Source organism: Panthera pardus, unplaced genomic scaffold, assembly GCF_024362965.1.
Source record: "Panthera pardus isolate Hobbes unplaced genomic scaffold, ASM2436296v1 HiC_scaffold_8, whole genome shotgun sequence".
Taxonomy (NCBI): Eukaryota; Metazoa; Chordata; class Mammalia; order Carnivora; family Felidae; genus Panthera; species Panthera pardus.
Genome location: NW_026527013.1, coordinates 123,559,862 through 123,587,712, shown reverse-complemented (window position 1 = coordinate 123,587,712; position 27,851 = coordinate 123,559,862). Strand labels below are relative to the sequence as shown.

At 33.5% G+C, this 27,851-nt stretch overlaps 1 protein-coding gene across 10 annotated transcripts in view; it reads right to left on the bottom strand.

The window, feature by feature from the left end:
• The window catches only part of BBS9 (Bardet-Biedl syndrome 9), a 434,898-nt gene that overhangs the window by 286,934 nt on the left and 120,113 nt on the right, over window positions 1-27,851 (bottom strand). For all 10 annotated transcript variants that reach the window (XM_053897794.1, XM_053897793.1, XM_019443775.2 and 7 more), the window contains 2 exons: window positions 19,786-19,969; window positions 19,000-19,129 (listed from right to left, as the gene is read on the bottom strand). In XM_053897794.1, the coding sequence (XP_053753769.1) occupies window positions 19,000-19,129; window positions 19,786-19,969 (314 nt within the window). The remainder of the gene's footprint in view (window positions 1-18,999; window positions 19,130-19,785; window positions 19,970-27,851) is intronic.

Sequence of the window (27,851 nt, the reverse complement as noted above, 5' to 3'; positions counted from 1 at the left end):
AGTGGTTGGGGGAGGGAACTATGGAAATTCCAAAAGATGGGAAAAACTGGAAATATAATTAAGAAGCAAATTCAGAAGTAAATTTTAAAATTTAGGTATCACATAAAATTCTGATTCCTTTAAAAATACATTTCTTGGGGCACCTGGGTGGCTCAGTCACTTAAGCATCGGACTCTTGATTTTGTCTCAGGTCATGATCTCACAGTTCATGAGTTCAAGGCCACGTCAGGCTCCGGCTGACAGTGCGGAGCCTGCTTGGGATTCTTTGTCTCCCCTCTCTCTGCCCCTCCCCTGCTCTCTCTCTCTCTCTCTCTCTCTCTCTCAAATAAATAAACATTTAAAAACTTTATTTCTTAATTTTGCCCAATTCATTGTTTTTTAAATATTTCAGTATGTAGTCTATTATCTTTGAAGTTCTATTTAAAAAATGCTTTTTGGCAATTTCCCATTTCAAATCTAAAATTAAATACCAAAAGCTGTGTGTGAATAACATTGAGAGAATGATACGAAAAGAAAAAGATCAGGAAATTTCTTTTACAGTTAAGAATTTTACTGTTAAACTTCAGCGGCAATTCCTCTCTCTCTCTCTTTCTCACTATGAATTAGGGAGAAATAAATGCGTCTGAATTTCTGCCCCTTGTAACCCAATTTTAGATCCAACATCATTTAAGTACAAATTCCAACACTGCTTGCTTTAAAGGTTGAAATCTACGAGATTACATAAAGTCTCCGTAAATTCTTTAATCTACAATTACGTTTGCCCATTCAGGTGGTACTAACTAAAGAAAAAGCCCCTAAATAAAAGACTAAAGCAAAAGATCATATTGGTCTCATTCTAACAGTAAACATTGTTACTTCCAACTAGAGCAAGTTCTGCTTAGGAGAGAAGAGACTATTTGAAAATGCATTAGACAAAATTATCATCAAGAAAGGTACTTGCAATGAAACACAGGGTATCACTTTTTTGTATAGCTTACTTTTTTGATTATGTCACTTTACATAGATGAACACTAAAAGCAATCATTTGAATTTCTAGATGAATTGGTCATTACCGAGAAAATCAAATTTGGCTTCATGAATATGAATTCATTTTTAAGGTTTATCATGTTCAGACTTTTTAAAATATAAGCATGACTATGATTGCATAAAAGCTTCCAAATGTGATTTATTTAGTAAGAACATAACTCTAAGGTACCGCATTAAAGTTGCCACTTACAGCTCTGGTATCCAGCAGCTAAAAGGGTCAGCTGTATTACCCAAAGCGAGAGGGCAGATGCTGCCTGTTAAGAATGCCCACTGCCTTAAATCAACAGCAGCCCCCAGCCAAGGCCTTTCTCCACGACCCCTCTCCAGAAAGCCACCCACATCCCATCAACTATGAAGAAGACAGACACAGAAATACATACATACATACACACATATACACATATGTACCTAAGTTTTGTGGGGGAAGTTGTTTTCTGTGTGGAAGAGGAGGGGATTGCTGATGATGATAGCAGTAAGTATCTCCAAATGGAAAGATATTTAGAAGTAATCTTACTGCTACTAATTGGCCAGATCAAACTTAAACAGCATTCTATAAGACCAAATAAATTACTTACCTGTAGTGGCTTCTAAAAAAATATATATTAAACTAAGATTCACAGTCTTATGTTTCTGTACTTTCAGTTCAGAGGTTCTAGGCCACTCGAGAGAAAGAAAGAAAATGTCTTTAAGACACCTCCATATTAGGACAATGTAACTTGTATTCCACTGAGAAATGAAATAGCATGAAAACATTTATAGCAGTTAAGGTAAAGCCACATGTAAAACTCTGTTCAGATCTCTTCATATAGGGGAAAAAAGTTAAGAGGTATATAATGGAGAATAAAAGAAGATATTGGGGGAAAATGAAATTAGTAATAACTCATTATTAAATACAAAAATTAAAAGTATATAAATCACTATGATCTGGTCTACAGACAAAGGTTTTTACCTACTGATTAAGACAGCATTATTTAGACACACAAAGAAGGAAAAATGGAAAGAATCAGTGTTATTTATCCTACAAGATATTTAATTTTATTATAAATTTGCATTACTTACACTGTTTCCTACATGATATTATGTGACCTCAAGACACAGTATTTCAATAGAAACAATAGAGGTTTACATTATAAGGTATGAAACTATTCTGTGCCTTCGTAAAAATCTATACATTCTCTGACCTGTGTTGACTCATCTCCTCTCTTGTGACAAATTACAAATCCTTTGTCCTTTTCTATGCATCCTCTAATTCATGATTTAAAAACTCTTAAGGTTTTTCCCAAGTAGCACAGAGTACTATGTACTTCTGATTTTTGTTTTGCTATAACCCCGTCTATTTTCACTTTCTTATAATTATATATTTCAAGTGGCCAGTGCTGATATAAATGTATATAAGTTTGATAAAGAATATTAAATATTTTTATGCAAAATATATCAGTAAAAGAAATTTTTACATAATCCACTAGAACAATCAAATGTGTTTTCTATAAAGTGATATGAGACATTTGTACATAAAAAATACTTGAACTCATGACTGCTGACAAAATAAAGTCAATGCCAATAAAAACATAATTCTTTTAAAATTTATTTTCTACAATCTAAAGTAACAGTACAGGCATACTATTAGGATAGTGAATAATTGTACATACAAAGAATTCAACTTGCATTCAGGCCCTTTATGAAATATGGATCTAAGACTCTTCATGAGGTATTCATCTATGTCTGATGAAATAAAAAAGGTTAGTAAAATGTTTCACTGAAACAAATATTCCACAAACAGATCCTCATCATCCGCAGAAGAAGTGACAAGATTTCTAAAATTAAATGAAATTCCCACAAAATCGAAAACCCTTGTTTTAGGCCATAGTTTTAACCTACACCTGTAACAAATGTAATACGGTCAACAATTATTTTAGGTAGCCAAATTAAATTATCTTAATTTCCCACAGGCAAAGTGTTCAGGCTCTGAAGTCCCTCTGAGTCCCTTTTTAGGCCACTCCTTCTCTAATCCCTTCAGTCAGTCATTTAATCAGCATTCACTGAACACCAACTCACTGCTAAGCATGAAAAAACTGAGTAAGAAAGGTCCCTAGGGCAGAAGGCCAAACACCTATTCTTTTTATAGCTTTATTGAGGTGTAATTAACAATAAAATTGTATATATTTAAAGTATACAACATGATGATTTGACATTCAAATACTTTGTGAAATGATTATCACAATCAGATTAACTAGCATATCCATCACCTCACACATTTGTCTTTTTTTTTCCTTTTGTGGTGAGAATGCTTTTAAGATCTAGTCTCTTAGCAAATTTCAAGTACACAATATATTATTAATCACTACAATCACCATGCTGTACATTAGATCCCCAGAGCTTATTCATCTCATATCTGAAGACTTGTGTCCTTTAACCTGCATCTCTCCACCTTCCCCAACCCCCAAGATCCTCACTTAACTCTCAGAAATGCCCACTCTATAAGCCAATTCCCTAGAGAAAGCCTCTGCTGGAGAATGTAGGCTCCCCAGACTTGAAACTAGAGTGGCCCTAAAGACAACACATCACAGGACTCTGATCCTAGCCACAGAGAGACCCTGAGTCAGGGAGCTAAAACATAATAGAATTCACACAGGTAAACAAATACTTTGTTTCTGTGCTACATGACATTCTAAATGAACCACATCTACCGCTGCTATTTGGTTTAGCTGGTCTTTAAGAAACCAAACATTGTAGAACTCACTGGGCTTCTAGGGGCTAGTGAATTTCACTGCAAATCAGAATGTCACTTGTATGGTTCAAATGGCTTAAAAATGAGGTTTGCCAAAACTGGAGGTCCTATCTTAATTCATTTTCATATCCCTAAAGGTAACATAATACTTCTAGTCACAACTGTATTTCCTGAACTCAAATGTGACATAATCTTAAAAAAGACTTTTTCAAAATAAATATGAATTTTCATGAAATGTATACGAGCTGGAAGAAAGATATGCGTATGAGTAAAAAAACAGAAGAAAGGTGACAAAGGTCTCCCTGAAAGCAACAGATAACTACTGTATTGCTTGATTCTTCTTAAGTACTTTTAAATTTTGGTACATAAAAATGGGTGAAAGTAATCCAGATAAGAATTACTCTGATTTTAACAAAACATTATTTAACTTTTCTTAGAAGATGAGTTTTTACTTAGTTTCCTAAGTAATTAAGGAATAGAAAAGGAAAAGAAGTTTAAGATGAATAATCAATCCAAAATTACCCCCAAGCATCTAACTGTTGATTAAAATACAGATTCACTGTCTAAAGTCTATGCTAGCAAACGCAAGTGCTATTTATAAACCAAATATTAATAAATAGAATTTATAAGGTCTGAATCTGGGTAGGCACAAATAAATAAAAATCATGTTATAATATTTCATGTTATACAAAAAGATATTTATTTTGCTTAACACTCTATTTTTTAAAATGTTTAAACTACAAAAATGATATATTTGCTGAACTGAAATTGGCACAAATAACCATCATTATAACTACTTTTGTAAAAATAATTTTTGTGTAGAAAACAGTCATATACATTTTCATTTCTGGCAAAAATACAATAGTCTGGGGAAAAAAAAGAAATAAAACAAATGCATAGGTTTAGCAAATCAAGTATACTATTTCCCTTACTCAGTAAGTAATTCATTTCCATGGTACTTAAAGAAATCCCTACGTTTAATTCTAAGCCATGAAAAATTTTCTAGACCATCTCAAGTAAGGGAAATCTGTTCTAATCTTAGAGTACGTCATTCCTGGGCATTACTTCTATCACACCACTATGCCACACACACTAAACAATAAAAAATAAAAGAGCAAATCTTTCAACAAACTATAACTTTGATTCTTGTAATCTTCTTTCCATAAAATTGTGTAATAAGTTCTAAATTTTACCATTTTTATATGGTGATGCTTATATGGTTGCAGTTGGTGGTGATGTCAGTTACACTAAAGAACAACAGATGGGCTGGAGGGCAGAACAAAGCATTTCCTACCATCTGGAAGCCTGCAGAAATTGAAAAACCAGTAAGATAACCTTTTTTGACTCCATTCCTCCATTACTCCAATGTGACTGTGTTTTAATTTTTCGTATATTTCCACTAACTTTAAGTACTCTGGATATTGTTTCCAAAGAAACTGTTCTTGCTGCTTACTCACTAACAATACACTAGTCCCATGCTACAAACACACTGTATGGGCATAGCTGAGGCTCTGAAAAGAGAGAATTTTTTTTTTCCAACTACAAGTTTCAATTTTTTTTAATAATATTTATTTTTGAGAGAGAGAAAGATATATATATATTTATATATATTTATATATGTTTACATATATTTATATATGTTTATATATTTATATATATTTTTATATATTTACATATATAAATATATATATATATTTATACATAAATATATATATATATATCTAGAGAGAGAGAGAGACAGCGTAAGGCGGGGAGGGGGCAGAGAGAGAGGAAGACACAGAATCAGAAGCAGGCTCCATCCAGGCCCTGAGCTGTCAGCACAGAGCCCAAAGCAGGACTCGAACCATGAGATTATGACCTGAACCAAAATCAGATGCTTAACTGACTGAGCCACCCAGGCGCCCCTCCAACTACAGTTTTTTGCCTTGTTTTTTTTTTAAGGGAATACAGAATTTTATACTCCTAAGTGTTAAAAATTATTACAAAACTCACTGCTAAGTGTAAATTGTTATACGGTCCAAATCAGAATAATTTATTTCTAAGAAAAATTTTTAAATGTTCAATTAACATGAACTGTACTTACTTATTTAAAATATGTAGGTAACAAATGGTATAAGAAGAGAGTAATTTGTTACTGGAAATTAATATAAATGAAAGATAAAAGCATTCTAAAAATAGCATTCTAAAATGCTGCATCCAATAGCAAAAGGTACTATTTTGTATTTTATTTGACTACTGAAACACTAGTAATTTCTAATTTACAAACCATAATTACCCTTTAAGTAAAAAAGGAATAATTTTCTACAACACTATTCTTAAAATGTTTACTAAGTTACCTTTCATTTTTCATTTATACCAAAATATTTCTCTTTAAATCTAACATATATAAGCTATTCAAGATTTTTTTTTAATTATTTAAGAATTAAATGAAAGAGTTTTGGCAGTATCATTATTTTTCCGAAGACTGGAGTTTATTTTTAGGATACCTGAAACTTTTTTAAAGATATTTGGAGAACATATCCAGATTCTTCCACCCCTCTGAAAGTAATCACTTATTTTAGTCTTCTGCTTTCGAGCTTTCCAGATGTTTACCAACTACAACTTCAAATACTTCTCATTAGATTGAATATTGGGTAGCACTAATCTAAAAGGGAAGCAATTGTTTTAGAGAAAAGAAAGGTATGAGAGTTTTTTAGTAGAAACAAAAAGAGTTGGGACATCTACTTCTACCTGTATGATGGACAAAACACTCTGAAGGGACCTAACATTTTCTTTTTTTTCTATATTATAACACTAACCCACTTACACTATAGTTAGTTGTTCACATGTTTGAGTATGCTCTTGGGCATGTTACTTGATCTTTCTAAGCTTCAGTTTCATCATCTATAAAATAGGGATGGTAATAATTGCAGTAACAGTAACTGTTCTTCAAAGAATTAGAATGGTACCCAGTGCACAGTATGTGAAATAAATATTAGCTCTTATTATTTGTACTCTTAGAACAGTGTTATGGTAGAAAAGCACATTACTAATTAGTGTATGCTCTAAAATATCTTCATAATATATAATACATGCTAACTAGCTACAAATATTAAAATGCTCTCACTCTAAAATCATTTAAAAATTAAAAAACATTTTTTGATGAACTACAAGGGAAAATAAAAGGATAATAAATCTTTCTCTCTATACTAAGCCAAGTTTTTATCTAACCAAGCCTTATCAAGATTTGAATATAAATTCTAATTAGAACATAGGCTCTACATTAATGAATTGATGTTCACTACTGGCATTCTATCACCTTTTACTTAAATAAGACAAAATCACTTAAACTTTGAATTAGTACAGTTCTCCTGTATTGTTTTAAATATTATACACTTAAAGTACATGGGTATCTGTACTCTACTACCTGTAGTAACCCTGTTTTTATTTTACACTTAAATAGTAAACTGCAGTGTAGTGAACAAAAGGCAGCAGATTTTCTCTTGCCTACAGGTAGGAAAACCACTGAACACAAATATCCATTTTAGAATGTATATGCAAGCCGTCCTATCTGCTCAGTGGCATATCCTGATGATGACAGAGGTCGGACAATTGAGAATTAAAGCCCTATTTTACCAGGTAAGATTTGATTTACTTACAAGTTTCAAGTTAATGTTACAAAAAAGACTTTATTGATGACATGATTATTTGACTGTATTATATTTTTAACCTTGTTTTTAATAATTTTAATTAATAGTCTGTTCTCTGGAAATTAAAAAAAATATACTGTCACTCTCCTAAATCTAAATCTGTTTTTTGAAGATGTAGGCAGTTAATAAAAGATTCTAAAGTACTAAAGCTCATACAGGAAACACATCAACAGTTTTGGATTAGCTGCTAACACAGTTCTTTTTAGATTTAAGATTCTAACAATGCAATGATGCCAGTGCACAGCAGGCAATAAAATACTGCTATATTTCTTGCATTTCCTTTCAGATAACAAGAGATTCTAATTTTAATTCATCCAGCTTTAGCCTGCACAGCAAGATTTATACATTTACAAACATATTTTTTTATTTTGGCAATAACCCAGATTTATATGCCAAAGCGAGTTCCAAAATACAGGCCATACATTGGTTAACGAGCTAAAGGAACTAAGTCCATCCAAAGTTCCAAAGTTCTTAGCAGCATATAAACCTAATGTCACCCAAAAACTCACTTCGTTTCACTCTTGTATTCTCCAGTAAGCAACCTAGAAAACCATTTTCCCTGGGAAATAGAGATGTTAAACACAGACATACACACATACCCCCAAAAAAGCCTCACGCACACCAAAACAGCCTCACTCTATCTTTGAAACCAGAATTCTTGACGTGAGGGAAGATTACGTAAAATTGCATGGATTTCCAAGAAAGCTAAAAGCCAAGTCACCAACCTGATACAAATGATCTCCCAGAACCAGAGTCAAGAAGATATGTGCTTGCTAAAAAGCAAAATCCACCATAACTAGTAAAAAGCAAAATACTTTCCTGCTGGCTACAACTCTATTGAACAACTGACTCCCCCACCTCCACCCATATCCCCCATATCCACTATCAAACTAGCTCCTATATCCATCAGGGGATAGAGAATTATACCCAAAACACAAAAGGTATTTTTCCATAGAGATTATTTTCTTTCAGATTGAGAGCTTCATTTTTAAGACAAGTTCATAGTCTGAATGATAGTATGTCTAGAGAAATGTTTCAGTGGAAATACATGGTAATAAGAAGAATTCTACCATTGAAACATTTAATCTATAAAAACAGAAAAATACAAACCCAACTAGCATTTTAAGTGCAACTCCTTATCCTTGGCTATACAGTGTTTCTAAAACCTCTGGCAGGCAAATTAAACATTTACTATGGAATGTAACGAAGTCAAACAATATGGAACTGTAATTACTATTAAGCTTTTCATGAGAATGGAGGATGCTGTGTTTTACATTATTACATAAAAAAATAAAATGATAATGAGAACATGAGACCAAGCAAAAGACTTCTAATTTTCATAAGGAGAGTTTTTCTGAGGGTTATAACCCCCACTGACAAATAACAACAAAGACAGGGCTTTTTAATTTATTGACAAGATGAGTGCAAGTCTTTTCCATGTGAATAAAACACTTATCAAAGTAGCAATACTGAAGTTCATAAAAGTAGCATACCATATCACAGGCAATATGTCGGCCATGGCTTAGCCACATGGCTAATAAGGACATTACAAGCACAATTCTTGTTCAAGCAGCAGGAAATCCAATCAATATAAAACCTAGAGATAACCTCATTAAAGCTTTGACCTCACACAATGGAAATACATGCATGCAAGTAATGGTAACCATCAAAAGTAATGCAATTCATTTTACTCCAAAAATTTTTCAATACAATTGGCATAAACAACTTATCCACTTCATGGTTAGTGAGGTATTAACAGTAAGAGGAAGAAAAAAATAGCAAATATAATCAATTCTGTTCTTCTGTTCCCCACAACTCCTTATATTTGTTAAGTAACAATTTGTTATGTTGCATTAGCAGGCCCACCAGGCCCCAAGTGAAGCCCCCATTTTCTGGTTGGGGGTTCTCTTATCCTATTCAACATTTCTGGCTAAAAACCCAATTATAACCATATGCCACTTAAGTTACAATGGGTTTCTTTAAAACTGATTTGTCACTATTAATACAGAAAATACTTTTTGAATTCCCAAATAGAATGAAAATGCAAAACAAAACAAAATAAAAAATGAACAAACAAAAAATAGGGGAAGAAGATGGACTTCTCAGGAAAAAAATAATCATGAAAACACTGAAATTCAGTATTTTAAAACAGTAAAATGAGCTAAATAAACTTAATTTAATTACAAAGCCAAAAGCATCAGTTACAACCAAAACACAAGTTTCTAAAAACCACCAAAGGAATATAAATACTACACTACGATAGGGAGATGAGAAAGTTAGGAAAATAATAATATTAAACCCACTATGTCAAATTTCGTGAAAGGATACAAATTCTTTCATTGAACAAGAATTCCGCTATAATGAACACTGCACAAAGTAAGACCAATATTAACTGGGAAGGGAGGATAGTGGGGTATCTAATTACTAAAGATGGTAATATTTTCTGTGTAAACTCAAGAGTTCAGCCACCATTCAAGGATCACATCTGTCCAAAAAGGCTGACATTTTATTTTAATATTTTTTTCAAAATAACAAAACACTATACTGTGCAATGTCTAGCTTGAACAGAATTATTTTTGGAAATTAAAAGGCACTTAGAATGGGGGGTGGGGGGGAGAGCCAATTTCTCCAAAAGAGTTCCTAAATTCAGTACTATTCCAATTCATTTCCCAAATAGATTTTTCTGTGCAATTGAATAATATGATCCTAAGGCTCTCCTGAAATATTCAATTCAATATAGCAACAGCCTTCAGTGCAAGCTTTCCAATACCTAACTAAAATAACCAAGCAAGAACTGAAAAGAGACAAAGACACCAACACAAAAGTCATTGGAAAAAGGCAGAAAGGTGGGAAGAGAGAGAGAAAAACAACCCCATAAATTATAAATCCAGAACCCAAAAGAAATTTAGACTGGTTACCAGGCAGATGAAGCCAACAGTATTATTTTAGCTCATGCCACACGCCAGCTTCATTTTATAAAGACCATGTGAACAAAGAGAGGAAGATGTTTCTTCTTCCCTAATCCCCATCCCTGACTCAGTCTGGTTCAGAAACCTAGGTTCTACGTGAACAATAAAACTATGCAGGTATCTTTTACTACTCAAATCTGACCTATGATGGGAGTAATATACTTTAACCCTACTCACCTGAACCTTTCCCACCTTTACCACTGCCCTTGACCCCCCCATACTACCTATCCACATCCATATGGGGTAACAAATTCTATAAAACAATTGGCCACATAAGGGACAGATATTAGTAGTAGTACTTAATATGCTCAGAGATAGAGTCCTCAAATAAACACTATCAACATGTTTCAAAATAAGACATACCGGGTACAAGTGCATCATGGAAATTGTAGCCTGTTGTATACTACTATGGGTACTCATGACAAAGGTGCAGGAGGTATGAGGCATGAGAAGTAGAAAGATATTGTCTCAGTAGACTAAAAAAATCTCCAATGGTAGACACTGAAAAGAACAAAACTAATGCTGTGGAAACTCAAACCAATGATTAAGAACACAAAATACAGACACTGTACTAGAAAACAGGAAATAAAATGACACAGAAATGAAAATTATCAGGAAGAAGATAGCATATATTAGGAACAGAAAATAGCCAACCAAAAGATATTAATATCTCCGAATAAAGAATACATCAAACAGAACTGAAAGAATAATCAAAGATAAAACATAAGGAAGCTTTCTTTAACTGCTAAACAAATGGTTTAAACAAACTAAATTCACTACATTCCCAACTAAATCAAGAAAAACAGTATCAGACAAATATATAGTGGCAAATGTGACATTTACAGAGAAAAATGATAAACATTCTATAAGCCATCAGACATAAAGAACTAGTTACTCTTAACAGAACAAAAATCAAATTTGTCCAAAAATCAATCCTCTCAATCCTCTCCCCAGCAACAATAAACATTAACTGATAAAGAAATAACTTCCAGGGGCGCCTGGGTGGCTCAGTTGGTTAAGCATCCGACTTCACCTCAGGTCATGATCTGACAGTCTGTGAGTTCGAGCCCTGCGTTGGGCTCTGTGCTGACAGCTCAGAGCCTGGAGCCTGTGCTTCAGATTCTGTGTCTCCCTCTCTCTCTGCCCTTCCCCGCTCATGCTCTCTCTCTGTCTCAAAAATAAGTAAAAAACATTAAAAAAAATTTTTTTTAAAAGAAATAACTTCCAGTCAAAACCAGTATAGCAGAACTCCTCAAAACTGACAAAAAACATCAGAAAGTATGACAATAACAACCACTCACCCCCTACACACAAAAAGGGAAAGCAGAACAAGGAAATAACTATAATCACAATTAACAAACTTTGAGACACATCTATTCTGCCAAACATTTCAAATTGTGGGCCAAAATAACAAGGCTGCAAGAGCTGGCACATGCTCCTCAGACCTCAAACAGAATGGTCAGGTCCTATACTAGCATGATGGGATCAAAAGCCATAGGTGGGATGCAGGAGATGCAACATCACAAAAACACAGTGTAAATAAAAGATGCGTTTATCTATCAGTTCGTTTCTTAACCAATGAAGATCACAAAAACAAGGGCCTGTGACTGAGGATCTAGGGGGACTTCTGTTAGATTGACCAACCTCTTAAACCCTAAAAGCTGAGTGAAATTGGTCATTAGCGTAAAGGAAAAAATAAATGCAGTGAGAAGGTAAAAAAGACTCAGGTGGTCTGAGCTCATTAGTCTCTCCCCTCTTTCCCACATGATTCTTCAGCAAATGACTATCACCCTTTTTAAAATGAGTAACAATTGGGGTGCCTAGGTGGCTCAGTCAGTTGAGCATCTGATTTCGGCTCAAGCCATGATCCCAGGAGCATGGGACTGAGCCTCATGCTGCTGAGGGTGGAGCCCGCTTAAGATTCTCTCTCCCTCTGCCCTTCCTGACTCGCACTATCTCCATCTAAAAAAAAAAAAAAAAAAAAAAAAGTAATAATTGTAGAGTAATTAACAGGGGACCTATGTATAGAAATTGCAAATAAAGTAAAAGAGGTGAAACAAAGAGATGAAGAAAATAGGAACATAAGCAAAAGGCAGAAAATATCCATACCAAGAACTTCCTGAGAAAACAAAAGGAGAAATCAAATAGTTACCACCGTATCAATGAATTATCAACATAATTTTTTCATTTGAAAAGATCAAACAAAAGCTATAGGGATGAAGGCCACATTAAAAGTAGTAATAAGATAAAATAAAATAAAAACAAACTCAAGAACATGATAGACAGACATGGAAAAAAATCACACAAATCAAAATGGAAAGAAAATAATATACAAGTAATTAATGAGGAGATGCTAGATTTGGAAGACAAGGTAGAGCTAACATATTTATAACACTGATATTAAAGGAAACTAGTAGAGCAGAACCAATATTCAAAGTTACAATGGAATAATATAATCCTGAAATGAATAAAAACATGAATCTACCAAAGCTCACCTTGTCCCAGAACAAAATTAATGCAAAATTAATCAACTGTCAATAATGCTAGTCAATTTTACGGTCCTTTAAGGATTAAAAAAATATATAAGCTAGACATGAGCATCTAGACAGAAAAAGTATTCATTCAATAAGAAGTTTTAAAAATATATTTAAGTCAGCCTCAGGCCTTTCCACAGCAACTGTCAACACCAAATGGAATGTCCAAATTTCTGAGGGAAGCTAAGATAATCTTCAAGTATAACAGCAATAAACAACTCTCAAGAATGCAGGAAGACTTAGAGCCTTTCCTCAAGACTGCTGAATGATTAAACTCAACCAACCAAGAAGTGAATCAAGATAATTCAGGAACAGTAAAAGAAATAAAGAAAGAAACAAAGAAAAAACACTGACAGTAAGCTTTTTTAGAGACATGGATAAGATGAAAGGACTGTGAAAATTGTGATTACTAAAATATATGCAACTGTTTTAAACATTGACAAAATGAACAATAATAGTATACCAACAATAACCAATTTTGGCAAAAAGAGAGGAATAAGAAGTACACTATTAAGTATGCTGCTTTCCTTATCTTTGATAACAGGGAGTCAATGCACACTGCCAAACACTGAAATGCAGCTTGAAAAAAAACTGAAACTGTCTGTTGTAACAAATTACAAACATAAACTTATTACTTGAAACAAACAAAATAATAATAACCTTTTATTTTTTTTCTATTCTTTAGAAGGGTCTTTTAGAAACTAAAATATATTGTTGTGAATAAACATTTACACGAAATTCACTTATTCCTTCCATTTCATCTATTCCTTTTGTCTGTTAGAATTATTTATACACACACACACACACACACATATACACATATATGTGTGTGTGTGTGTGTGTGTGTGTGTGTGTGTGTGTGTATATAATTAAATAATGAAATAAATATATGTTTAAAAAACAGATTATTCTGGGGGCATCTGGCTGGCTAAGTTGGTAGAGCTCATGACTCCTGATCTCAGGGTCATGAGTTCCACTCCTACATTGTGCACAGAGCTTACTTTTTAAAAAGTACGAATAAAATAAGTAAAAACTTAAAAAAAAAATTATTCTGCTTTTGAAATTTTATTTTATGCCTAAATATGCATATGTGTAGACAAAAATATCAGCTTCATGTTTAATAGGTGCTAACACATGTTAATTCTAGGTGGTAATATTGAGATAACTGGTGGCAGAGTTAGTTTATTTTTCTGGTTTTTTACTTGCACTTTCAAATAGTTCTTGAGTTTTAAATAGTTCAGTTCTATGCTTTTTATAAAAAATCACAAGATTATTCTTTTTCACAAAAGTTCTTTTTAAAAAAATAAAGGACTTTTGGGATGAGCACTGGGTGTTGTATGGAAACCAATTTGACAATAAATTTCATATATTAAAAAAATAAATTAATTAAATAAATAAATAATAAATGTAAAAAAAATTTTAAAAAATTTTTTTAAAAACAATCAAAAAATAATTAAAAAAATTAAAAAATAAAGGAGTAACATCAATAAAGTTTGAGGGGGAAATGTGACAATACATTTTTACCATGCAATATTAACACCCTACACCATTAGTTTAGTATTAAATTAGCATATTAAGAGATGAAGTGAAATTAATAAATTTTAAAAATTGCAATTTGTAATATAAAAAGATTTACAACCTTTAATAGATATAGAAAAATAACAAAAATTAGTATAGGTCTAGATAAAAAGTGAATACAAATTTGAAAACATTCTCCAAAAAAGCACTAGAATAGTTTAACAATAATTTATAGCTAAAACCTTATATTACTGTAGCAAAGAACAAACAGTAACAAAGTGTATGTGGGTGTGTGGGTGTGTAGGGCGATATGTGTGAGAACAAGCTCACGTTTACACCCAGGCCTGTGCATGGAGCTGGTACAGACAGCAGGGTGGGGGATAGGAAATGAGAAAGAAACTGTATTAAATCCCTTGCCTATCACAGGGAGAAAGATTCATTTTGTTCTTGGATTATGGCAAAAGTGAAAAGTCAACACTAATAGAAATAAAGAAAAGAGATACGTATGTGTATATACTATCCAATACATGGGATATCCAAGTACAGAGAACTCTAACTCACATAGAGATGGAGGGCAAAGGAAATACTATTAAAACTACAACATACCATAAAAGAAAAATGGCCACGTATATGGATTATAACAATTATAAATGGGTCAGTTAAAGGGCAATGGTCTTCAGAATGGGTTAAAAAATCCAATGAAATTCTGTGTGTACGAGATACATCCAAGATAAAATTACAGATTAAAGAAAAGCACAGACCATGGCATACCAGTAATGAGTAGCAAACTGTACTTAAAGTAAATAAAACAAAACAAAAACAAAGAAATATTAAATGAGAACACAAAGAAGGTCATTTTATATTGATAATTTTTTTAACTCACCAAAAAAGTAAAATATCATAAACACAAGGCAAATTCATTGAACTAGACTATATAAATCAAAATGCTTAGATATTCAACAACAACAAAAAGACAGAAAAATATGGAAATGAAAGACTAACATTCCATTCCTGAACTGCAACAGATTAATAGGGGAAAATATAAAAGAATGCAGAAGCTCTAAAATCATAATTTATGCTTTACCGTAATTCCAGGAATATTTACAAATTTTATGTGTACTATTAAGCCACAAAGGAAATCCTTAAAAATAAAACAGAGTGAAATGTGTATATATAGGTCCATGTTCCCTTTCTGCACAGCACACAAAAAGAGAAATGACAAAGTAACAGCAAAAATTAAACTTAAAAAAAAAAAGTCACTGAAATTTGAAAACTCTTCCAATAAATCTGTTTTCAAAAAATAATAGCCTTCCATCCAGGACTCTCAATTGTTTCATATTTTTAAGAAAAGGAACTTCCATTGAAAGCTCTTATAAGGTGTTTTTAGCCATTCCTCCCCCTGACATGCACAAATCACAGATTTTTTTACAAGTTTACCAAGTATACACTATATATTCAGCTTTGGGGCTGATTCAGTGTGATATGCAAAAGCAGAAAGGGTCCCCCACATTAAAGGAGTGCGTGACTGAGTTGAGGAGTTAGCAAAATCAAACAGCAGTCACCAAAATAATGTAAATATTATAGAAATTCAGAGAAAGAGGAGACCAAAGCAGGGAGGGAAGTCTTCTTTATGTGACTTCAGGTAGGACTCAAAGATAAAAGAGACTGGAGAATCCAGAGAAGAAATGGGGAAAACATTCTAGTAAAGAATACTACAACCATGAAGGTTAAAGAATGAAACAGTTAAATACTGACAGTTACAAGTTACTATAGTAGATACAGCCTAGGAAGAAATACACTCAAATACTAGACCAACCAAACTGTTTATGCTAAAAAATGAACTGCAATAAGATTTTAAGGCACAATGGCTGTGGTTGCCAGCTAAAGTTTGGAAAGATTCTCATCACTTTGAACATTCATTCAAATAGACTTCAACTTTGAGGTATATTTCATATCTCTCGAGAGAGTAACATTACCGATAAATAATGATCTTTATTTGCCATTTGGGAGACTGACCACAGCAGAGGTAAGATACTGGCCAGGCTTCCACAGCTACTTCATGCAATGAGAGGAAAACAGTTAATAGTAGAGAATTTGAAGAACATTATAACATGCACACATGTCACTATATTCTTATTTCACATTCCCATAGTCTAATCCACAAAAATTAAAATAATTAAACCAAAGGAACTCTCTCTAATCAAGAACGTCGTTGAAAGAAGGAAACAGATTCAGAATCGGTTTATAATAAACAAGGTAGAGAAGACTTGGGCTGCCAAGTAGATGGGAGTGGGAGGAAATAAAGCATCTTAGTTTCTGAGCAAAATGCTGTTATTAAGTATAATTGCATCAACTTGATTCAAATCCAGTATTTCTTATTCATTGAAAAGAAACATATTAAAATAGCAGCAATTTCCTTTACAAATAAACACACTCAGCCAAGGAAGCTTCCACCAAAAAGTTTAACTCTAAATGTAATAAAAAGCAGAAGCAAAATTATTTCACTGCTTCTAATTTCAAATAATAACTTCTAAACATAAATATGCTAGAGCTAAGTCAGTAAGAATCACTTTTAAAATTCTAATAAAAATTATACTGAAATTCTTTCGAACAGTCTAACTATATACTTTAATGCTAAACTACAGAAAAATAAGAAAAATCTTCCAACAAATAATTAAAAGTTATTGCTATAAATTAACTGTAGAAATCATTAATGGAAATATTTGCATTTAACTATTTATAATCCTGATCTTGAAAAAGCTATGAGACAGAGGAAGTTTCACTCACTAATACCTAAGTTTAGATGCGACAGACTACTTCTGAATAGAAACATCTTGATGCACATTATGGAAATTTGGTTTTTCACTGCTAATAATTTCAGTTATTTCTGGACCCTTGACTTATAAAAGATGCATCTGGACATCTGAACTATAAATTAACCATAAATATCTGCTGAGAAACATTATCTTTGAGCTTCTGAGTATAGGGACGCTTGAAATAGGCATGTCTCAGTAAATCATATATGTGTAAAATAAGTATTTCGACTAAATAGTCTCAATAGGTCTTTCTATCCATCACCTCTTATGCCCCACATACACACAAAAACCACAATGACTTCTTAGTATTTAAAACTGAAGGGCATGGGGATTATAAGCCAAGATGGGCCACATACCCACCAGTGTAGATCTGTCTTCTTGCACCTGAGCTGTCACTTGGGAGGCCAAAGAGAACAGCTCTTGGATGGATATATGGACTGCTGCAAGAATGACTCTCCCAGAAGAGAAATACTTGACGTTGCCCTGCTGGCAAGATGTTTTTCCTGTTCTAAATCCTCCTAAGTAAATCTGATTTAAAATGTCTGGGGAGTCTAAGTGTTAGGTTGAACTTAAAAGACTATCTGGTAGACGTTGTAAAAGCCAATCTCAAATTTTAAATTTTTCTTCAGATACGAAATAACCATAATTTGTGTTAAGTATGATGATATTTTCTCATAAAACATGAGAAAGCAACTTCTTTTTAAAATATTTGATGTTTTAAAAACACTGTTTCCATTTTCCCAATATTCAGGCTTAGATTAAATCAAATGATCTAAATAAGTAGAACTGAATAGATCTAGGGAATCTATAAAGCTTTATAGAAAGTTGTGTTTCTAGAGGCACCTGGCTGACTCAGTCAGTGGAGCACACGACTCTTGCTCCCAGGGCCGTGAGTTCCAGCCCCACATTGGGTATAAATATTATATAAAAGTAAAACCTTAAAAAAAAAAAAAAAGAGTTGGTTTCTACATATTCACTGAGATTTTCAATTCCTAAACATAATCCGAGATGCTAAAAGTTTGTCAGGCTCTTGCCTTTTATACTGACAACCTAGAAAAATTACACACTTATGTCTCATTTCTCTCCTTTTGATAAATTTTGTAAATTTAGGACATGTGTTTTTTCTTTCATTTTAAATGCATACTGGCCCAATTTATAATCTAAACTGTCTTAAACACAATCAGCAATTCTGCACCACTTGACATAATAAGGTCTGAAACAAGTTTCCATGTGTAGTACTCTCAATCTAACAATAAATGCTCTCTAAATGGGACCCATCACATGCTTGAAGAAATCGTTTTCTATTTTAAAGAAAATAATCTATCAGGTAAACCATTTTCTTTAAATCTTTAATTTACAAATGATGTCTTCCTAGAGATACTAAATAAAAATGATTGAGGCAATTAAGGAATGCACTTGTTGTAATGAGTACTGCGTGATGTATGGAATTGTCAAATCACTATATTGTACGCCTGAAACTAATATAACTGTGTGTTAACTGCATGGGAATTAAAATAACATAAAAATGATTGATGGTGCTAAGACTTTTTTACATCCTTTTCCAATACAAGTTATATTTTAAATTATTTCTATTGTTGACATTCACACTACAATGTCAATTGTCATTCTTCAGTAAAATCACTTGCTATTATTTCATAAAACTTCTATAGAATTCCTTGACTAAGATCAAAAAAAAAAAAAAAACATTAAATCACTTACTGTAAACAGCCCACTCTTACTGCTACAGGAATGTGGGGAAGCTGAGTGGCCCACTTCAGTGTCACATCCTGATAAATATGTAACATGTGATTATGGTTTCCAATCAAAGTATTTATTGTTCCTTCAGAAACTGTATGTTGAAGACAGAAAAGAAGATAATAAGAAAACAGTTATCTGCAACAGTATATTAAATCACTTTTAAGGGATTTAGTATACAAATTAATTCTAATGTCTTGATGTTAATGCCTAAAGTAAAAAAGCATTTATTTTAGTAACACATTAGTTTTTAACTTCAAGCACGAATATCAAAAATTACACAATGATTTTACAGACTTGGGAACTAGAAGTAGATAGTAGCCAACACTTTTGCATTTTATCTAGAAAGTATGAATTTCATTAATATTTAACACCTTTAAGCTAATGATTTACCGAGCATTAGCCACAGATAAGTCATTCTATCGGACATTACTATATGCTTCATTCTGCTTTTAAGAGTCTGGTGTTCTTTTGGAAACATCTTGAACAGCCACATTTTGGAAAGCATAAATGTATATCTGAGGCCAATTCTCCAAGTCATTCTGTACAAAGTAAAATGACTGACAAAACCAAATGTGTGCTTTATATCAAACCTCTATTCAAACTCTGAAGTTAAAATTTCCATTACATGTTCTGTATAAAACTATTTTCCTAGATGTTTAAAATATATGCGTGTGAATTAGGCTTTTTCTGATGTATATCACTAGCCTTGACATATGGAAAAGATAAAAGAAAAATACTTCTACACACCTGAGCAATATGGGAGAAAACAACTTGGGCTACAATCAAGTTTCTTCATGAATCGAATCTGTCCGTTATCCTTAAGGCAAAAAAAGTTTCTCTCACCAAGAACAAAAACAGAAGATGCTGACTGATTGAAAGAGACAATACATATATCAAGGGCTTGCTCTCCAATATTTAAAGTCCAATCCACCTACAAAGAAAAGGCTAAAATCAATTTAGTTGCTAAAAACAAAGCATTTCAGTTACTTTCATATCAATACAATTAAGAAATTGCTTCGCAACAAAGCAGACAGAAAGATTGGCTAGTCTTCCCTTTTTTTTTTTTTTTTTTTTGCAATAACCGTATTTCTGATATTTTATATACTCTAATAGGTTTTGTCCCATCTTTTGCCAGATGATATGAGCTATTCAGTGGTTCAAAAATACTCATAAATTTGGGGAGTGGGGCAGGGAAAAAAAAAGACTCATACAAATTTAACCAAAGAGGTGTAAGATGTGTAAAACAAAACTTGGGGCACCTGGGTGGCTCGGTAAAGCATCCGACTTCGGCTCGGGTCATGATCTTGTGGTTCATGGGTTCAAGCCCCACGTCGGGCTCTGTGCTGACAGCTCAGAGCCTGGAGCCTACTTTAGAATGTGTGTCTCCCCATCTCTCTGCCCCTCTCCTTCTGGTGCTCTCTCTCTGTCTCTCAATAATAAATAAATGGTAAAAAATAAATAAATAAAAAGATGTGTAAAACAAAAACTGCAAAAAATTGATAAAAGAAATTGAAAAACAAATAAATGGAAAGATATGCCATGTTCATCAATTAGAAGAATTACTATTATTAAAATGCCCATACTACCCTACCCAAAGTGATGTACAGATTCAAATCCCTATCAAAATTCCAATGGTATTTTTCAACAAAATAGAAAAAAAATCCTAAAATTCATACAGAACCACAAAAGACTCCAAATAGCCAAAGCAGTCTTGAGCAAAAAGAACAAAGCTGGAAGCATCAAATTTATTAAATTACCTGATTTTCAAATACACTACAAAGCTATACTTAACAAAATAGCACCGTGCTGGCATTAAAAAAAAAAAAAAAAAAAATCTAGACCAATGCAACAGAACAGAGCCCAGAAATAAATGCATTTACAATGAATTAATCTTCAACAAAGGTATCAAGAGCACATACTAAGGACAGTCTCTTTAATAAATGGTGTTGTGGTGGGGGAGGGGCACCTGGAGTGGGTGGCTCACTTGGTTGAAGATGTGACTCTTGATCTCTGCTCAGGTCATGATCTCATGGCTCATGAATCTGAGCTGCACATTGGGCTTGCTGCTGTCAGCTTGTCAGTGCAGCGCCAGCTTCAGATCCTCTGTCTCCCTCTGTCTACTCCTCCCTAGCTTGTGCTCTCCCAAAAATAAATAAATACTTTTTTTAAAAAATGGTATTGGGAAAACTTGATATTCACATGCAGAGGAATGAAATTGAACCCCTATCTCACACCATATACAAAAATCAACTCAAAAATGGATAAGGATTTAAACATAAGACCTCAATCTGTAAAACCATTAGAAGAAAACATAAGGAAAAGCTTTTTGTCATTGTTTTAGGCAACAAATTTTTGGATATGACCCCAAAAGCACAGGCAACAAAAGTAAAAATAGACAAAAAGGATTGCATCAAGCTAAAAAGTTCCCGCACAGCAAAAGAAACAATTAACAAAGTAAAGAGATAATCTATGGAATGGTAGAAAATATTTGCAAACCATCTATCCAATAAGGGGTTAACACCTAAAAATACATAAGGAACTAGACAACTGAGTAGCAAGTAAACAAACAGCCTGATTTAAAAATAGGCAAAGACTTGAACAGATTTCTCAAAAGAAGATATACAAATGGCCAACAATTATATGAAAAAATGCCCAACCACTAAATCATCAGGACATGCAAATCAAAACCACCACAATGAGATATCACCCCACACATGTTAGAATGCCTATCATTAAAAAGACAAGAGATAACAAGTTTGTTGGCAAGGATGTAGAGAAAAGGGAACCCTTTTGCACTGTTGGTGGGAATATAAATTGGTACGGCTACTATGGAAAACAATAGGGAGATTTCTCAAAAAATTAAAAACTAGTATATGACCCAGCAATCCTACTTCTGGGCATATAGTCACAGGAAATGAAAACAGAATATTAAAGAGATAACTGCAATCCCATGTTCATTGCAGCATTATTCACAATAGCCACGATATAGAATCAACCAAATTGTCCATTGATGAACAAACGAATAAACAGAATGTGTGAGATATTCTATATAATATACTATATAATGTGTATAATATAATGGAATATTATTCAGTCTTCAAAAAGAAGAAAATCCTGCCATTTGTGACAAAATGGATGGACTTGGAAGGCATTATGCTAAGTGAAATAAGTCAGGCACAGAAAAACAAATACTACATGATCTCACTTATATGCAGAATCTAAAAACGACAAACTCAGGGGCACCTGGGTGGCTCAGTTAGATAAGCGCAGACTTCAGCTCAGGTCATGATCTCACAGTTCATGAGTTCGAACCCAACATCAGGGTCTATGCTGACAGCTTGGAGCTTGGAGCCTGCTTTGGATCCTATGTCTCCCTCTCTCTCTGCCCCTCCCCTGCTCACACCCTGTCTCTCTCTCTCTCTCTCAAAAATAAAATAAATACTTAAAAAATTTTGAAAGACAAGCTCATAAAAGCAGAGAGTATAATGGTGGTTGCCAGGGTCTGAAGGAAGACGTAAATGAGAAGATACTGAATGGTCAAAGGGTACAAAGTTTCAGTTACACAGAATGAATAAATTCTGGAGACTTCATGTACAGTCTAATGACTATAGTTATATTACTGTACTGTTTTGTACATATACTTGAAATTTGCTAAGATAGATCTTAAATGTTCTTACCATAAAAGAAAAAAAAGAGAACTATGTGAGGTGATAGATATGTTAATTAGCTTAATTGTGGTAATCATTTCACAATGTACATATATCAAAAGATCATAAATTTATATAATTTTTATTTGTCAATTATACCTCAATAAAGCTGGAGGCAGAAAAAAGACAGGCAGAGGATTGGGTGGGAGAATGCCCTATGCAAAGTGAGCTGGCTATACAAAGATCCTATGACAGAAAAGGAGGGACCGTGACTTGTTCAAAAAATAATAATAATACACATAAAGAAGTTATCTGCTTCACTGCAAAATTTCCATAAGAAAAATTTCCATATTGTGTTTACTTTACAAATCAAATTTAATAAGCAGTAAAACCTAACCAATATTTATGTAACTATAATGTTTTAACATAAAGACAATTTAAAAATCTATCAATCTATCTATCTATCTATCTATCTATCTATCTATATACACACACACACACAGAGCAGCCAACAAGCTGTCCCAGTTGCCTAGGCAGGACCCTCAACACCTTAAGAACTATACCAGGGTAACTCCATATCTCTGGAACACGGTCAATGTTCAAACAATGCTTCTTAAATTAATGAAGGAATGAATTTAAAGTTAACATACTTTTCAGAATTCAGTCCCCACTCAATTAATGCTTTTTAGTTGAAAAAAAAAAAAAAAAGAGCAAAGGCATCAGCTGACAGACATATACTGAAAATGGCAGTAACAGTGAGATGGCTGCACAAAAGCATGTGGACAGAGAGCAAATAAGAGTGTCCTCAAAGTTAGGTTATAATCAACAAATAATGGATCAAAGAAGAGATATGAAAACTCACATTAAAGATACAAACAAATTTCTGGCCATCAAGATATCATTGAGATATTTATCTACTTTAAGTAGTAAAATGTCTGCAGAAAGTATGAAATCCAAATGGATTTTCTACAGGTTAAAAAAATATAAAAAAAATAAGATTATCTTGGATCTTAATCAGGATTCAACACCAAGAAATCATTTCATTACTGTTAAATTCAAGTGTAACTTACCTATATAAAAAGATTCCACTGTATACAAAACATAAATGTCAGTCCTGTGACAATCACATTTCTCATTACACTTTATTTTATTTTTTAATTTTTTTAAGTTTATTTATTTATTTTGAAAGAGAGAGAGACAGAGAGAGGTGGAGAAAGAAAGCAAGCATGGAAGGGGCAGAGAGAGAGGGAGAGAGAGAATCCCAAGCAGGCTCTGCACTGTCAGCACAGAGTCTGACACAGAACTCGATCTCACAAACCGTGAAATTATGACCTGAAATCAAGAGTCAGAAGTTTAACTGAATGAGCCACCCAAGCGCCCCTCATTGCATTTTAATAGGCTGGCATTCTAGCATTAAATATCACTATCTGTAACTTGGGCTGATGTGTCCCTGATTCTGAGATGATGATTCATTCAGGATTCAGGCAAATCAAGTTTCTGAGACTGCAGGATGACATCTAGCCATTAAATTCTTTCAATTCACTAGGCATGAGCACCCCTCTCTGTGACCTCCCCTTAGAGAAATATACCACATTCTAAATGAATGAGTCTCAAAAAACACAGAAGTTTACTAAGAATAATAATTTTAAAGTTCTTCCACTTCCAGTCAAGAGAGAGTAATAGGAAAAGACTTTACCATCACACCTGAAACAACACAACATCGACAAAATATATGAAACAACAGCTTGCAAGGCACTGAATATCAGACAACAAAGGACAGCAACCCTTTGAAGACCAAACAAATGAGGTGAGTAGTAGGACTGTTCCATCCGTGAAGGAGTTTTCAGGCCATGGAACAGGGCGGAGCAATGTAAGCAAGACCCAGCAAACTCCCTGAATTAAGGATATGGATGCTGGGAGTTCAGAGAAACCAGAGCAGCTGGAGTTCATAAGACAGCAAGCCAAAGGGGAGAAAGCAGCACAGGGACAGAACTTTGACATCTGTGAAGAATCCTCTCAAATATTCATCTGAGTACTTATCAGCACATTCATGTAAGAAAACTACCCAAAGCCAGGGAAAGAACTACCCAAAAGGATTAGAGGTAACAGTGCCCAGCATTCATACTGCCTGGAATACTGCCTGTGTTTGCTAGCCAGACTGGAACACCTCATAATTCAAAGGGAGTTGAGCAGGGCACTCAGAAGCATTTTGCCTAAGGAGTGGGGAATAAGTAGCCCCAGAATGAGCATTGCTCTGGTCCTATCTAAAAACCCAAAAGGATCAAACTGTCCAAGTATCTTAACTGTGTCCCAGGCCTAAGCTCAAGAAGAGTTCTAGGAATGCAAAAATATCCAGCACTCAAAAGTAAACTATATTTGCCATCTAATAAAAAATCACCAGGTATGTAAAGAAATAAGAAAATATGATTTACAAAAAAGAGATAAATAAATCAACTGAAACTGACTCAAAACTGATGCAGGTGTTAGAATCAGAAAACAAGGACATTAAAACAATTATTATAACTATACTGTATGCTGTATCTTCAAAAAGTTAAGTAGAGACATGGAAGATGTAATAAAAAAAAAAAAAGCAAATTGAACTTATAAAGATGGAACCCATGGGAATTAATACCAGATTAGACATTATAGAAAAAGATTACTGGTCTTGAAAACATAGCAGTAGATGTCATCCAAAACAAAATAAAGAAAATAAAATCTGTGAGCTGTGGGACAACTTCAAGTATCCTAAATGCATGTGTAACTGGAGTCCCCAGAGAAGAGAAAGACAGAAGACAAAAAAAAAAAAAAAAAAAAAAGTTTGAAGAATTAAGAGTCAAAAATTTTCTAATTTTCAAGGTGCCTGGGTAGCTTGGTCAGTTGAGCATCCTACTCTTGATTTCAGCTCATGTCATGATCCCAGGGTCATGGGATGGAGTCCCACATCAGGCTCTACATTGAGCATGGAGCCTGCTTGGGATTCTCTCTCTCTCTCTCTCTCTCTCTCTCTCTCTCCCTTTACCCCTCTCCCATTCATGCTCTCTTTCTCTTTCTTAAAACATTTTTTTCTAGGGGCGCCTGGGTGGCTCAGTCGGTTGAGCATCCAACTTCGGCCCAGGTCATGATCTCACGGTCCCTGGGTTCGAGCCCCGCATCGGGCTCTGTGCTGACAGCTCAGAGTCCGGAGCCTGTTTCGGATTCTGTGTCTCCCTCTCTCTCTGACCCTCCCCTGTTCATCCTCTGTCTCTCTCTGTCTCAAAAATAAATAAACATTAAAAAAAATTAAAAAAAATTTTTTTCTACTTTTCATGAAAACTATAAATTCACAGATGCAAGAAGCTCAACAAATCCTAAGCACAAAATAAAGAAAACTACACAAAGCACATCATAATCTAATTGCTTCAAAAAAGTGAAAAGAGAAAATCTGAATAGCAGCCACAGAAAATATATGATGAAGAAGCAAAGACAAGAATGTAGGCAGATTTCCCATGAGAAACAATGGAAGCAAGAAGACAGTGGAGCAACATCTTAAAATACCAGGGAAGGAAATACCGTCAAACTAAAATCTTATGCCAAAAATATATTTTCAAACAAAAATGCAAAAATATTTTTTGAGACACAGAAAAACTGAAGGAATTCATTACCAGTGAACTCACATTGAAAGAAATGTGGTGGAAATATGGCCTCCATAAGTTAATGAAGAGTACCAGAAATGGTAACTGCATGGGTAAAAATATATTATTCTTTTCATTTAAATCACATTAAAAGATACTGAATATTTAAACAAAAAATAGTAACAATGTAATATTGAGTTTATACTATATGTAAAAATATAGCATATGACAATTAGCACAAAGGCTGAAAAACAGAAGTATGGCTCTTATATGTGAAATAGTATACTATCACCTGAGAGTAGATCATGGTAAGTTAAATATTGTAAACTCTAAAGCAACTCCTAACATGACAAAACAAAGAGTTATGGCTAATAAGCCAACAAAGATAAAATGGAATCATAAAAAATACTGAATAACTCCAAAAGAAAGCAGAAAAACAGGAAAATGGAAATAAAAACAGATGGGACAAATAGAAAATGGCCAGATGACAAACTTAAACTTATCCATATTAATAATCACATGAAATGTATATGGTCTAAAACACAAATTAGAAAGCAGAGCATATCATACTAAACAAAAAAAGCAAGACTCAACTATGTGCTGCTTACAAGAAATGCATTTTCAGTACAAAGACACAAATTGGATAAAAGTAAAAATATGGAAACATATCAGAATAACATTAATTAAAAGAAGAATGTTATCAGAGCAAAAAGGTAAAGAGGGTTATTTTCAAAAAGGTAAAGAGGGTTATGAAAAAGGGATATGTTCATCATGAGACATAACAATCCTAAATGCTTATGTACCTAATAAAAGAATTTCAAATAAATGAAGCAAAAAACTGATAAAAATGCAAGGAGAAACAGATAATCCACAATTACAATCAGAGATTTCAATATCCCTGCCTGAATAATTGACAGAAATTAGTCAAAATATTAACAAGGATATAGAAAATTTCAACAACGCTATCATCCAATCTAACTGACATTTATAGAACACCCAAGAACAGCAAAAAAAAAAAAAAAAAAAAAAGGACATTCTTTTCAGGTGCTCAATGAAGATTTACCAAGATAGATCATATTCTAGGTCATAAAACAAATCTCAAAAAATCTGAAAGAATTCCAAATCATACAAAGTATTTCTCTGACCACAAAAGAAATAAATTAGAAATCAACAAGTAGTTAAGAGGTAGCTCTAACATAGTCAGCTTTTAACTGCCTTCCCACAACTACCTTATTAAAAGCATTCCACTGGATAAATTTTGTTTCTCTGCAATATACTTAATGTTCCATGGCATCACAGTCCTGCCAAGTGACTGTGGTGTAACGAAAGGAAGTTTTACTGCTATTTCTTACTCTATTCATTAATTAAAGGAGAATGGGAAAATCACTCATCTGTAATTGCTTTCAGAATACATTCTCAGTGCAAGGCACAGAGTAGTATCAATAAACATGTACAAATAAATGAGTAAAGGATATTCCAGACTAAATAAAAACTACGTGCAGAAGCCTTGAATCAAGAACAGCCATGGAATATTTAGAACAAGAGAAGACCGTGT